We start from the raw sequence: 14,557 nt of genomic DNA, 5'->3' as shown, positions 1-14,557 counted from the left end.
GTAATCCCGTTACTTTACTGATTACTTATTTTCAAAAGTAATTAATTACTTAGTTACTTAGTTACTTAGTTACTTTTTAAAAACACGATTTACAACCTGAAGAGGTGATAAAGCGATAGATCTTTCAGCCCAATTCTACTTTTTCTATATAATCCATCATACAAAATGTAATCAAATGGAAAAGTCTCTTTTTTTAACTTGTTTTATCAGTTTTAATCTTTTAACTTTATGCATCAAGCAAAACATTTAATTATATGCAACATTCTCTGACTTGAATAAATTAGTTTAACATTTAAACCTATTTTCTACACATTCCAGCACATAAAATAAAATATTTTTTGTGTTTTCACTCACTCTTTCAAACAGATGCAAGTAAAACACAGCAGAAAATAAATAAAGTCAAAGACTCAGCGGTCCTTTTGCTCTATTTTCACCTGTAAAGCAGGAGCAGGGTAGGCGGAGGGTTACCCTGGTGTAGGTGTGCTGCGGTCAGTTGAAGAATCCGCGCGAGTGTCTCTGTGAGTTTCCCATCACGTCGTAGCTACTCGGTGCTTGCTCGGAAGTTTAGGGGGTTTTTTTCGCTGTAAAAAGAAGTTTTCTTCCCACGCACGATGGACGCTAATGTTTTTGTCACTTTTTATGGAATCAAACTCAAAGTAAGGTCAGTACTTCCACACTTTAAACGCTGCACGCTCATACTCTCTCCCGCACTCGATATATTATCCATTGTTGATCTGCACACAGCTGCTGTCACCAACGTCGCACTTGCTTACGTCACTGTCATGAGACATTCTCGCAAAAAAAATCACGGTTTTAGTAACGCAGTAACGCAGCGTTCCTACGGGAAAGTAACGGTAATCTAATTACCGATTTTGCAATAGTAATCCCTTACTTTACTCGTTACTTGAAAAAAGTAATCAGATTACAGTAACGCGTTACAAGTAACGCGTTACTGCCCATCTCTGCTTGGCACACACTAAGCCACTTTATTGCTCTGCAGTGACTAATGTATATTTACGTTATTCTACTTTGACTCTATTAGGATATTGAGTTGCATACGATTCAACTGTTTTGAGCTATTTGCATGTGTGTTGTGTTTAATTTAATTTTTAACTGTTATAACAAATGAATTGCCCTGCTTTGGCATAAATAAAATATATGTTAGCTTAAATATCCACCTCCTCAGCAGTTTGTGTTCTCTGCCTGTGTCTGTCAGCTGTTCGCTCCACAGCAGGGTGTGTGGCAGGCGGCAACTCCGTATATCACATAACACTAATTAGCACTTACGTGGGTCCATATATAGCCATTTCTGGTTCAAAAAACCCAACATTGTGGCTACAAACATGCTACTGTTGTGTTTAGACCAAACTATTCTGCAACGTACAAATACTCTGCAGTAATTTAAAAAAGAGAGAACCACTTCTTTCTAAAGTACAATCAGCAGATGGATTAAATAACAGAAACACTTCCTTGCGATCACAACCTTTTCCTAATACAGTCGTAACATAAAAACAACCATTTGAAGGATACAGTTTTCATCTCCGCCTCTGTTTCTCGGTGGTCCAGGCATGTTAAGCAGAACCAGATGAGCTCCCTGTGACTTGTTGACCACCACCTCATTCAGCTTGACAGCAGTGTGCATGCGACGGACATTCGTCTGGTTCCTAGTTTGACAAGAGCATCCACAGTGAGAGAAGCCACAATGAAGAAAACATTAATGACCACGATGTCACGTCAGCAACGTTTTACGCAGTAACTCATGCACATTTGACATCAGCTTCAAACACACATGAGAAATGATGCTCGGCACAAGCATTAAGAATTTCACATAACGTGTAGAGGCAGCATTTTGAGAAAGACAGATGAATCTGAATCATGTCAACACTTTATTTAAGATTAGGCCGAAATATAACGTCTTTATTGTGTAAAGAATCAGCTGTCTCCTTAAATGCTGCCTCTTCATCTTCACCTTTGTGAGATGATATACAGCACGCAATGTCAACTGCCAAAAGCCAAATTACAAGGCGATGTCACAGGATTTCCAATCCATGCTTTCCATTCAACTATAAATACGGATGATCTGATATCCTCGTGTTGGTGTTGTTCCCAGACCATCATGAAAATGTTGTTCCAGGTTCAACATTGCAAGTGACCAATCACATTGTTGTGATGTTATTCCTTTGCGCGCCAAGCCATTCGTGCATTTATGAAATTCCAATGTTGCAAGGACAATATCAATTCTGCTTACTGTTTATTAAAGGGTTACGGTTAGGGTTAGGGTCAGGGACGTCACAACATTCTGATTGGTCACTTGCAATGTTGATCCTGGAACAACATTTAGTATGATGATCTGGGAACAACACCAACACGAGGATATCAGATCAACCTATAAATACACACTTTTAGTTTAATGCCGTTCTGAATGAATGTTTTTTCTGTTTGACTATTTTTTGAAAACAGTCAATGGAAAGCACAAATTCTCATGTTATAAGCTGTAAATGCAACATAACCCAGCAGAGGCTTTAGCCACCAACATGCTGTTTGAAGCAGGAAGATGAAGTCGGTGCACATTAGGGCATGCAAACAAGGACAACACAGATACATGGAGGTACGAGCACACGAGCTGGAGCACATAGTCACCACAGTAGCAGAACACACAGGGCCTAGGGCAAAGAGAATGCGACTTACAGACTCTCCCACTCTCTAGAAGGAGGAAAAATGGGACAAAACAACAGAAACCAGCTTAGATGCTTCTACATCTGCTCGGCAGCTCTCCCCACCACACTGCATGCTTCCAAATGTCCCAAATGACTCGCAGTGACACCCGAAGGTGACTCGAGTAAACCCCAGAAAGTGACATGGAGCTCTTTGATGTGTAGGGTGAGGGAATCTGAAAAGTTCTTCCGGTCCGGCAAGACTTGGGATTTTGGGGTTTTAACTTAATGAGCCAATGGAAGTGAACTGGGGCATTTCTGATGGAGTCCACTGACAGTGTGGAAAGTATGGGAAGAGAAGGTGTTAGTCTATTAAGTGTGCACACAGATTGGCCATACATTAAAGCTGAAATGGCTGAAAGTGCACACACGCGCACGCACACCAAATGCAGCCTGAATGCACACGCCATGCACAGTTGTCCCATTTCACCCTCTTGGGGTCAGTACTAACACTACTCCTACTCATGCTCCTTCTGAGGTTTGGCACCATCCTGAACTAATATCAGTACTGGGTGAGCTTCCGGTCCCTCTGAAATGAACTTTTATGAGATATTATGTTTGAGAAAAATGATTCAAAATGGTGCAAACGTCCCTCACAAGGCACATGCAGTAACACCATGTCACTTTAGTGTATTTTACTAATATAAACTCTTTTTATCTTAAAATTTCAAACCTACAGATCAACACGTTTTTTTTTAAATCTAGCAACAAATACACAAAAGTTTTGTTATTTCTCAATTAAATATTGTTCAGGCAAGCGAGTACTTACGGCTTCATGTTAAACAGGTCACGTACAGCAACGTTGGCATTGCACTCGCGGTTACGGTTACGCTCTGTGAGGAGCTTGTCCTTGGTCCAGGTCATGTGAACCTGCTCGGGTTCAGCATCAACCTTATCGTTTATTGTGGCGTGAGATGCCGTGTTTCTGTCGTGGATGAGCTGGGCCTGGAGGCGATGCAGAGAGTAGGATGAGGACAAGAGCAGAAGATTAGTGGATATGATTATTACCAAGAGAAGTTTCAGGGCACAGGAGAAAGAAAACAAAAGAGAAAAGGAAATGGGAACTCATCCAACATACCCCCTAAGGCCTGTCAGATAGACTTTTCTCATCAACAACACCTCTCATGTGAACTCACTTTATAATAGATCTGAACTACTTTCAGCGCTTACAGTCACAGCTACTTTTTCCATTATATATTCAGTGACCAGTTTTAGATAATTGTACTTAGCAAACAGTTGTGGTGTAACCATACGACGGTGTGGGGGAACTCCAGGCCACAATGCAAGTTTTAGATATCATCCTGTGTCAACACAGCTGATTTAAATGGCTAAATTACTTCCCCAACATGTATTGGAGTCCTCCACAGGGGTGCTAATGAACTAATCAGTTGATAAAACATCTAATCACTTGTTTTACTGGGCTTGATACTACATGTAAAAATTCTTTAAATAAAGAGGAAAAATGTTTTTTTTTGTAGCTGGCTAGCCATTTATCCAAAATATTAAGCTAACAGTTTATTACTTTTTCCACACGCCTAACAATTTAACAATTAACCTAAGATTTTATACTCTTAGCAATCATTTTACACCTAGCTATTTCAACAGTTTTCTTTTGCCATTTAGTTCAATCAATGATACAGTGGGTCAAAAAAGTATTTAGTCAGCCACCGATTGTGCAAGTTCCCCCACCTAAAATGATGACAGAGGTCAGTAATTTGCACCAGAGGTACACTTCAACTGTGAGAGACAGAATGTGAAAAAAAAATCCATGAGTCCACATGGTAGGATTTGTAAAGAATTTATTGGTAAATCAGGGTGGAAAATAAGTATTTGGTCAATAACAAAAATACAACTCAATACTTTGTAACATAACCTTTGTTGGCAATAACAGAGGTCAAACGTTTACTATAGGTCTTTACCAGGTTTGCACACACAGTAGCTGGTATTTTGGCCCATTCCTCCATGCAGATCTTCTCGAGAGCAGTGATGTTTTGGGGCTGTCGCCGAGCAACACGGACTTTCAACTCCCGCCACAGATTTTCTATGGGGTTGAGGTCTGGAGACTGGCTAGGCCACTCCAGGACATTCAAATGCTTCTTACGGAGCCACTCCTTTGTTGCCCGGGCGGTGTGTTTTGGATCATTGTCATGTTGGAAGACCCAGCCTCGTTTCATCTTCAAAGTTCTCACTGATGGAAGGAGGTTTTGGCTCAAAATCTCACGATACATGGCCCCATTCATTCTGTCCTTAACACGGATCAGTCGTCCTGTCCCCTTGGCAGAAAAACAGCCCCATAGCATGATGTTTCCACCCCCATGCTTCACAGTAGGTATGGTGTTCTTGGGATGCAACTCAGTATTCTTCTTCCTCCAAACACGACGAGTTGAGTTTATACCAAAAAGAACCGTGTGGTTCTGGGATCTTTGCTCACCGTTCTCATGATCATTTTGACCCCACGGGATGAGATCTTGCGTGGAGCCCCAGATCGAGGGAGATTATCAGTGGTCTTGTATGTCTTCCATTTTCTGATGATTGCTCCCACAGTTGATTTTTTCACACCAAGCTGCTTGCCTATTGTAGATTCACTCTTCCCAGTCTGGTGCAGGTCTACAATACTTTTCCTGGTGTCCTTCAAAAGCTCTTTGGTCTTGGCCATGGCGGAGTTTGGAGTCTGACTGTTTGAGGCTGTGGACAGGTGTCTTTTATACAGATGATGAGTTCAAACAGGTGCCATTCATACAGGTAACGAGTGGGGGACAGAAAAGCTTCTTACAGAAGACGTTACAGGTCTGTGAGAGCCAGAGATTTTCCTTGTTTGAGGTGACCAAATACTTATTTTCCACCCTGATTTACGAATAAATTCTTTACAAATCCTACCATGTGGATTCATGGATTTTTTTTTCACATTCTGTCTCTCACAGTTGAAGTGTACCTCTGGTGCAAATTACTGACCTCTGTCATCATTTTAAGTGGGGGAACTTGCACAATCGGTGGCTGACTAAATACTTTTTTGCCCCACTGTACATTTCTTTTACTGTTAATTTTCCCTGTTGTTCAGGTGTGCTTAAGTTTTCAAATACAGTAATTTGCAATTTCAGTTTTTTTCATACGAGTTGGACTAATCTTTCAGGATGCTGAACCTTCTGCTTGTGCACAAGTATCCCTTTTGGAACTTGGGAATTGCTGATATAATATCAATGGTATGACAGGACTGAAGGGAATGATGACATTTAAGAAAGAAGAGTGAATAGCGACAGAAATACAAACCTTTACAACACCACACGTGGTGGATGTGATGGTCCCAACAACTGAAACATTTATGTGTGCAGGTAGCGGTTATAGTAAAGTATTGTGCAAACTCAAAGGTGATAAAAGGTGTTTAAATGTTAACACATGCTTTGTAAACTTTTGGTGTGTGGATAGCACAGAAATAGTGCACAGCACGATATGTCCCACGGAGTGGAGCACATCATATGTGATTAATACATTAAATACCATTGAGTTTTGTTGGATTTGACAACAATAGTGGTCACTACTGTTCAATATCAGCAGTTACATCTGAACTAATGCCACTGACAGAGAAGAAGAATACATTATCTGCTGTAAAGCTGTGAACAGAGCTGTCTTTCTTCACTAGTACCATGTTTACATTTGACTGACGCTTAGTTTATCTTAAAAAACAAAAACAAAACAGTGTTCTCTGATACTCCAGCAGGCTAATAACACAGAAGATTTATTAAAGGTAGATTTGTTTTATTCACTGAAGGTGCTGCAAATAAATCAGTGTAATACAAATATTTTTGTTTTCTGTAGTATAGTATTTTTAACCTTAACTACCCACTGTGGTAAAACCAGACAGATACAGTGGGAAGAATGAATGGTAGGAGGGTGGAGGGAGGGATGATGTGTAGGTTCTGACTATGGTTAGAATGGAGCAGAAAGAGGACAGTATTGTCATTTTCAAAGATAGTAGATAAACAGCACCCTCCCCTCCCTCCCCTAAATGTGAGAATCAAACTGTTCAGCTGTAAACACATGAGTCTGATGGTATTAGTAACGTGAAATGTTATTTACACTCTTCAGTTTTCTTAGACAATACTGCCCACTCTTGCCAGGGGGTGAGGAATAGGTGGGGTGATGGAGGTAATGGGCCAGGCAGCAGTTTCAGGATGCAATGGGCTGGTATTCACAAAGCAGCTCTTGCTGACTACACAGTAGCAGGTAGCACTACTGTTGGGCTAATCTGGACTGGTGGCTTTAATGATCAGATGTTCTGGTATAATAAAGCATCTACTTTTGCTGGACAGTCGTAAATTTAAACAAAGGTTATAAGCAATTTTTAGCCTGAACAACATCAAACACACAAAAGATCCAATTGGGAGGAGACACAAATCCCATGGGGGTTGCATCACAGAGGTTATCCGGCATTTAAAGGAAAAAAGAAAATGATAAATAAAAATCTGCCAGGTTAAGTATACGGTGTTGCCATGGTTACCCCTTGTGGATAAAAGAGGGGGGGGCACTGAAAGAAGCCACTCAAACATGAATTGGCTTATTACCAGTAACAGTAAGTTTGTAGTTGTGGGCAAAGCAGAAGATTGCATTTGTGCGTCTTACTGCTGGCTTTGGCCAGACAGAACTGGTGAACTGGCAGCAAAGACATGATATATCATGGTTATTTATCACTCTACTACCCTAGAATAAGACCAGTACACCAGCCATGTGGTGATACTAAGGATAAACTAGAAGGTTAAAATAACAAAGGGTTACCCAGAGAACCCTGCTCACCAATTTTGTGTAGAGCTTTGATCATGACACTAAAGATGTGTATTAGACATCTGCGTTAAGGCAAGCTTGTTAAGTAGAACAAAACTGCATTTCCAACAAGAAGTCAACATTAGAGTGTTAAATGCTCAACTTGGAACTATGTCTTCATCATAAAGATGGAAATTGTGGGATCTGATTTCCTTCCTTACTACATTTTCTCCAAACTTCCCTCTTTCTATCTTTATTTATTACAGTATGCATTACGTCCATTGTCCACACTATTCCAGTAACTCAGTAATAATGCAACGCTGATCACTTGCGCATATTTTTCTGGCAAATGTGAAACAGAAAATGTGATTTTAAAACGTGATGATGATAATGCAGCCAAATGATGAGCAACACCTGTAGCCAAAGATGGAGCTTTGTGAAGACGGGCCTGTGTCGTTACAAGTAAGGGAACAATGGGTTGACAAGATCAGCTACCTCATCCTCCTGAGCATCCTCCGTCGTTGAGGACTGCCGGCTGAGGCTCGCGTTCTCGGCAGGGCCCTGGTTCTTCCTCCGGATTGAGCTACGCGATTCGTCAGTGATACTCTGAATCTGAATGGTGCGGCGAGGCCCAGAAAGGCAGTGGCAGATGAACAGGAAAAGGGGCCAGCAGGCATTTAGCTTGATGTTGGGCCATGAGTGACTTCAGTGTCATAGACTGTTATTCATGTGAATGACCTCTTAGTTGTTTTTTAAATACTATCTGGATGAGTGAGTAAATTGATTGCTGTGCTGTGTGTGCTATTAATCATTTTGCATGTACACATATACATGCAATGTATTAAAAATGCATACAGTAGGAATAAATGCATTTAACTGAGTATAAAAAAATGCATCCACATTTGTTGAACAGCAGCAAACAGACCAAGTGAAGGTTTGTTTTTAGCGCTTCTTTACCTCTCTCTCCCTCTCAGTCCTGGAAAGGTGCATCTGTTTCAGCATCTGCGACCTCTGCTCCATCACAAGAGTCTTTTCATAGGTGAAGGCTGAGATGTCATTGTCATGCTGCAAAGGGGATAAACACGGGCGTTACAGCAGCCACATTATTTTTCAGGGACGATGCCAATGTGGGTCCTCTGACAAACTCCTCACAACATTCATCATATTAAGACAAAAGTAGGCACTGAATTGTTGAAAAACTTCAATAACCATCCTGCTTCCCATTGCACTTAGACATGAATACCATTCAGGGCTATCCTTGGCTGATGCTCACCATCTCTACAACTTCCACCTCTGCATCCAGTCGCAGGTGATAAAGGAACATCTGGAGATCTTTCTTCATTTGGATGCTGTTGTCGTCCATCTGAGCTACAGTAAAGATGCGCATCTTACACTTCCTCCACACCTGGAGGGGAGAAAGGCACCATTATTATGGAAGATATGGAGTAACAGCACGGTAAACAGGATGGATAAGGGACAGAAGAATGTCAGGCGGGACAGATGGGTGTGAAAGAAAGGCTCTGGGTGGAATAAGAAATAGAAGAAAATGCTGCTGAGCTTAAGATGGTTTCAGGAATAAACACAATCCAAACTAGTCCAACCAACCTTGTGCTGTCGAAGCAGGAAGGGCAGCAGCATCAGCAAGCCCCCATCGTGAACCACCCACCACACATCAATAGTGCCCTCTCCTAGGCGGTCCTGGTTGGTGGGGAAACTGTCCACATTCTTAGCCACAAGTAAGGCCTGATGGGCTGCTGTGGTTTCCCGGATTGTCTCTGGATGAACAGAAGGACAGACAGAGGGTCTATGAGAGATAAATCACTGTGCTGCATTAAGTCACGGCCATCTTGACAGAGTAATGACAGACAGCAAATGTCACATACGATGTCTTCTCTTTATCTACACTGTATTTTAAAATAAATTACGACATATATTCTGTTATTGTGTCCCTATTTTTGCAATTCTACTGCACGGGACCTATGAAATTCCTCCATGACTGTGGGTCATTGGACTGTTTCCAGGCTCCAGGCCAGGCCATCAGGACTGTGTTGTGCTTCATGCCTCCCAAGCCTGCAGACTGGATGAGGTGTGAGACACCATCTCTAAGGTTGGAAGACACTACAACATGACAGAATCCTTTGGTACGCTCTGCAGACATTGCAGCCTTAATGTTCTGTAGAGAGAGAGAGAGAGAGAAAAAGAGGACAGGGATTTCATCGTTAATCATAAAAGAGACTAAAACTGATTCACTATTAAAGTTGCACCAACTGACAAAACAAAATGTGTTTTTTCCAGAGAAGATATGGCTACACTACAGCAAAGTTTCCCTGCTTAGCTAAGCTAACACTTCAAATAACCTATTTGTTAGTTACTCACATCCATTCAGGATAACTTGTACTGATGGATCTGAACAATAAATAATTTTGTACATCTGTAAAGTTGCTTCTGGGCATGACTGCTTCAACAGAAACTGTTTTTAAGGAGGATAAAAGTTAAAACCAGCCTGAAAGAATCACATGAATTGCTTATTATGGCCAGTAGGTGGCAGAGTTTATCTGCAGTTAGAGTCTATAAAATGCTCTAAATGCAGCTTGATAGTACAGATTTGCCTTTGGGTCCAGTGATGAATCTGAAGCCCTTGAAGCACAGATAAGATAGCAAGCATTACAACTGATATTAAATTATTAGCAACTGCAGATCAATATTAATGACAGTATCGCCACCTGCCTTTTATTTGCACACTTGTGCGCGTGCTTCCCCACCATACCTGCTCAGCCTTCTTAGACTCCGACTCCTTAGTGAGGTAGGTTCCCTGCAAAACATTCCCCACTATTGTCAGGCCTTTCCCTGCCTTCAGCTGGGTGGTGAAGGAGACCAGGCGAGGGTGTTTGACTGCTTGATCTGAGTCCACGTTCAGAAGCACCAAAAGCTGAGGCCTATGCAGATCGAGAGGGGAAAACAGTCTGGCTTAATTTTACTTCATTCTTTTAAACTTCAGGAATAAAAACAACACCAACAAATATTTTGGATTTAAATTTTTTGCACAATTATCAGGTGCACAAATTCAAATTACAGTGCAAGGCCTGTAATCATGTGACATAACAGCTGTTTGTAAAGAAAATACTGTTGAAATGTTGGTGCGGCAGTATTATTGTCGCACTATTGGTTCTCACTCAGCTTTGCAGGGACATATGTTGAAGGTAGACAGTGAAAAAGAACAGCTGGTAACTGGAAACAGCAGACCCTTAAGAAGAGTACCCACTGGTTTGGAAAGAAGGACTTCAAGGTCAGTGTGAGCCTCACAGTATGAAGGCTTATCAGCTGCTCATGACAGATTAGGAAGGGAACCAAAAGATTAATGAAATTCATCCTCTGTGTCTATTCTTGTCTTGTTATTGTCCATCCCAACACAATATCAACTGTAAACACACACACCCTCAAACACCCATACCTCCAGTTCTTGGTGTGAGGTGGAGCATCCTCAAGTCGATTGAGGGCATAGCGGGCAGCATTAAGAGAGAGGCCTCTGATACCGTCACCCCATTCCTTCTCTGCCCTGTTAAAGCAAACAAATGAATGAAAAGCACTCAGTGATAAGAGAAAAGTAGCAATCCATTTAGGGCAGTAAGAACTCCTTTAGGGATCATATGCAGTTTATTGCGGCAACATGAGCTACTTTTAACACGGTGCAAGCAAAAATAAAACAAGAACCTCAAGAGCTTCTCTCCAGATAAATTATTTCCTCTCTTTACAGTGTACTGAGTTTCTCGGTCACATCCATTATCTCGCAATCTTACCCTCGGTATTCAATGTATTTGTAGATGCAGCCAGCGATGACCATAGCAACAATAGCGTAATACCAGGAGGAGATGAACATAATAGCAAGACATAAGCTCATTCCAAGGAAGGACAAAGCCCTGAAAACAAGAAAAGAAAAGATTAAAAAACAATTTACATGCTCATTTAGTTTTCTGTGCATTCATGGAAATGTCTTTATAAAGTGAAAACAGCTCAAGCTAGAGAGATGAGAGGCTTAGGATTCAATAGAGTAATCAAAATCCACAGCTAACAATAGTGCCGTTTGCCATTGTCCTTAACCTGTGTTGTGGAATTAATCTTCAGTAAAGGCTAAATGGATGTGCCTGTGGCTGTGAAGGTGTCTGTGTATGAGGGATTCCTGCCACACGTCCAAAAATCAAAAATCTAATTTGATGGCTTCAAATTAACGAGGACCTTTAACAGTCTGTGGACACCAGTTCGACATATAATACAAGATATATGATGTAAACATGCAAGGATGTTTACCACATCACCCACCAGTGGTAGTACTTAAAGCGTGGTCTCCAGTTAGGCGTTCGCAGCAGGGTCTGAACAGCACAGGCAAGATTCACAAAAAGGTAGCACATGAGGAAAAACCTGTTGAGGAGGGAAAACAGCAATCCAAAAGTTCTGGTCACTTTTCAAATAATAAATCTCCACTTTATGATCTACTGTAAGCAGCTGTATACTTGGGGGATCACAGACTTGATCTGCTGAGCTACTTTTATGGAATGAGATTGCATAATATTTCTTTCAGATACTGACATTGACAGGATGGGCGCCACAGCGTCCAGGGAAGCGATGAGGATGCCGATCTCACAGATCCCAGCAGTCAGCAGGAGAGCCCAGGTTGGTTCCCCATTGGCTTTCCCGTGACCAAACACCTACGAGCAGATGCAGCCAAGTGTGAACGTTGAGGCACGTAAGACTAGAAACTGAAAGTATTAGTGTCTGCTGTTAGTGCTGTTTGAGTCAAACCGTCAAACCTGTAGAAAGGGTACAATGCCATCTCGTGCAATAGCCTGCAGCAGGCGAGGGGCACCGGTCAAACTCTGCAAACCAGCCCCACAGCAGGAGAAGAACGAGCCAATCACAATAACCCAGGGAGAGGGCCATGACAGGGTGCCGATAACAAGGTTCCCCTTTACAGAATCGCCAAATCTGCAACGCAAAAACAATTATGTGAATGACAAACGCTGTTATTCACAAATATTGGAAGATTTAACAAAAACTGACAGGACAGTGTGGTGATGTTTTTATTCCTGTTTAAACCATTGGAGGCTATAAATGAAGTAGACGTGCATGTTTGAGGCATATTTTCTCTCCATTTCCATTATTAAAACACATTCATTCAGCACACTGTCCATAGTAACATTGAATATGTTAAGCTCTTACTTATCTCGAAGCAAAACTCCTTCAATACAGGCGCCAAACAGAACCACGGAGGTGATATCTGGGAAGCAGAGCTAAGGAGAACGAACTGCAAAGCTGTACACACTGAAATCAACCACATCCTGGCTGGTGGTTAATATTAGTCTTTAATTCTTGATTTTAAGTTCCTCAAAGATGAAAAAATCTGGTGACTGTTAGATAATCTTCCACTGGCAAGTTTAATAATAAACTGTGGTCGAATCAGTTTTTCACTTTTCTGGATCAGAGGTGTAATAAGATTTTTTTTTATTTATCAGTGTTCTGTGTGACTTGTTATCATATCTGGTAACAGTGCGAGGTTGAAGGATACAGATGATGGAAGTGGTAGTGATAGCGAGGATGGTCCCAATGGGAATGGACTTCTGGGCATCTCTCAAGTCACCTGAGCGGTTTGAACCAGCCATGATACCTGAGAGGTGACAGGGTCACAGTCAAAAGTCAAACAGGTCATCTTCAGAGACTCCTATGGCTGTCTCTCAGCCATAACGGATGTTAAAAACTGTCATGCACGTGTACAAAGAATGAGTCTGTTGCTTATGGCGCCAGCTTACCGGTGACAGAGGGAAAGTAGATGCCGACCAGCAGTGTGAAGAAGGTGGTGATGTCGTTGACTACATAGGGCATGTAGATGTCCTGGGTTGGGTCGCCACCCTCAACCGATGGCAAGTTGCTCTTTTCCACCAACATACCCAGAGGGCCGTATGTCGACCACATATTTTCTACAAGAGAGACAGAAATATTCTAATTCATACTGCAAACAGCATAATGTGTTGTGAAACGCATGTACTCCCAGGACACAAGTTTAACTGTTTAACTCCTCTCTGGAGGGGAGAGGGAGGGGAAACAGGTGGACAAAGGAGGGGGGAACAACTAAGCTGTAGTGCCTCTTCACCTCACTGTGCAATACCTTTCATGCAATACTTTTGTTAATAGTCAACAGTGCAATAGACTCCATACTTGAAATGTGCAATTCACTTGTATTTTTATTTGTATTCCTATTTATTCTATTGATCCCCTTCGTATATTTTATTTATATATGTCTCTGTATTTATATGTGTGTGTGTGTGTGTGTGTGTGTGTGTGTGTGTGTGTGTGTGTGTGTGTGTATATATATATATATATATAATATTCTGTAACTGTAACTTCTGTCGGTGCTGTGCTTTTGGAAACCGAATTTCCCAGAGGAACCCACCCGAGGGATTAATAAAGTTTTATCTTATCTTATCTTATCTTATCTTAAGTTATCGAGAAGAGATGATGAGCAGCGAGCGAGGAGTATGTCTTTTCAAGTTGTGGGAAAATCCTTTGCCTGCTACCCTGAGAAATCCACCAACACGAAGCAGATAAAATGACTTTATTTATCTGTTTAAATTACATTAGTGCTGGGAAAAAATTAGATTGTAGTTTACTGCACACAAATGCAACCAGAGGGCAGTCTCTGCAGGTGGAACATTTGTTTGAGCTCAGTGAACTGTGCAACATATTGCAGCAAGTACTAAACAGGGTAATGAGTCAATTGTGTGGCATTTATTTAGTGTTGCTGATAAAATTGGGACAGCACGAGTGAAGATGTGCAGACTGCTTGTAGAAATGTGTGGCTATTCTTGGCACTAGATCACTATTCAAACAACTAATCAGCAGTTAGTCCTCCAGCAAAAGTTTGTGATAGAAGGCAAGGTGTGAATGAAATGAAAATTTCAATTTAGGTAGGCAATTAAATTAATTTAAATAAAGCACTGCTAACGTTAGTGTGGCTAACGTTAGCAGTGCTAGCCTCAGCATGTCTACATGCCTATACTAATGTGCATATATGTCACTTTACTCAAATATATAATTGT

The 14,557-nt window shown here is 41.3% G+C and overlaps 1 protein-coding gene across 6 annotated transcripts in view; it reads right to left on the bottom strand.

The window, feature by feature from the left end:
* slc12a7b (solute carrier family 12 member 7b) overlaps positions 1-14,557 on the bottom strand; it is an 82,181-nt gene that overhangs the window by 2,556 nt on the left and 65,068 nt on the right. For 2 of the 6 annotated variants that reach the window (XM_085467506.1, XM_085467509.1), the window contains exons 9-25: positions 13,271-13,438; positions 13,030-13,128; positions 12,684-12,741; positions 12,275-12,449; positions 12,054-12,172; positions 11,787-11,885; positions 11,267-11,386; positions 10,921-11,025; positions 10,237-10,405; positions 9,447-9,642; positions 9,075-9,244; positions 8,743-8,874; positions 8,427-8,534; positions 7,965-8,081; positions 3,484-3,659; positions 2,689-2,703; positions 1,531-1,664 (exon numbers count right to left, since the gene is read on the bottom strand). In XM_085467506.1, coding sequence (XP_085323632.1) covers positions 1,531-1,664; positions 2,689-2,703; positions 3,484-3,659; positions 7,965-8,081; positions 8,427-8,534; positions 8,743-8,874; positions 9,075-9,244; positions 9,447-9,642; positions 10,237-10,405; positions 10,921-11,025; positions 11,267-11,386; positions 11,787-11,885; positions 12,054-12,172; positions 12,275-12,449; positions 12,684-12,741; positions 13,030-13,128; positions 13,271-13,438 — 2,160 coding nt within the window. The remainder of the gene's footprint in view (positions 1-1,530; positions 1,665-2,688; positions 2,704-3,483; positions 3,660-7,964; positions 8,082-8,426; positions 8,535-8,742; positions 8,875-9,074; positions 9,245-9,446; positions 9,643-10,236; positions 10,406-10,920; positions 11,026-11,266; positions 11,387-11,786; positions 11,886-12,053; positions 12,173-12,274; positions 12,450-12,683; positions 12,742-13,029; positions 13,129-13,270; positions 13,439-14,557) is intronic. The other 4 variants (XM_085467508.1, XM_085467511.1, XM_085467507.1 and 1 more) reach the window with 3 other exon arrangements.

The sequence above is a fragment of the Copadichromis virginalis genome, linkage group LG9, assembly GCF_057382275.1.
Source record: "Copadichromis virginalis isolate Kocher_CV1m ecotype Utaka linkage group LG9, C_Virginalis_male_GT1.1, whole genome shotgun sequence".
Taxonomy (NCBI): domain Eukaryota; kingdom Metazoa; phylum Chordata; class Actinopteri; order Cichliformes; family Cichlidae; genus Copadichromis; species Copadichromis virginalis.
The sequence above is the reverse complement of the archived record's forward strand: the minus strand, read 5'-3'. Positions and strand labels throughout refer to the sequence as shown.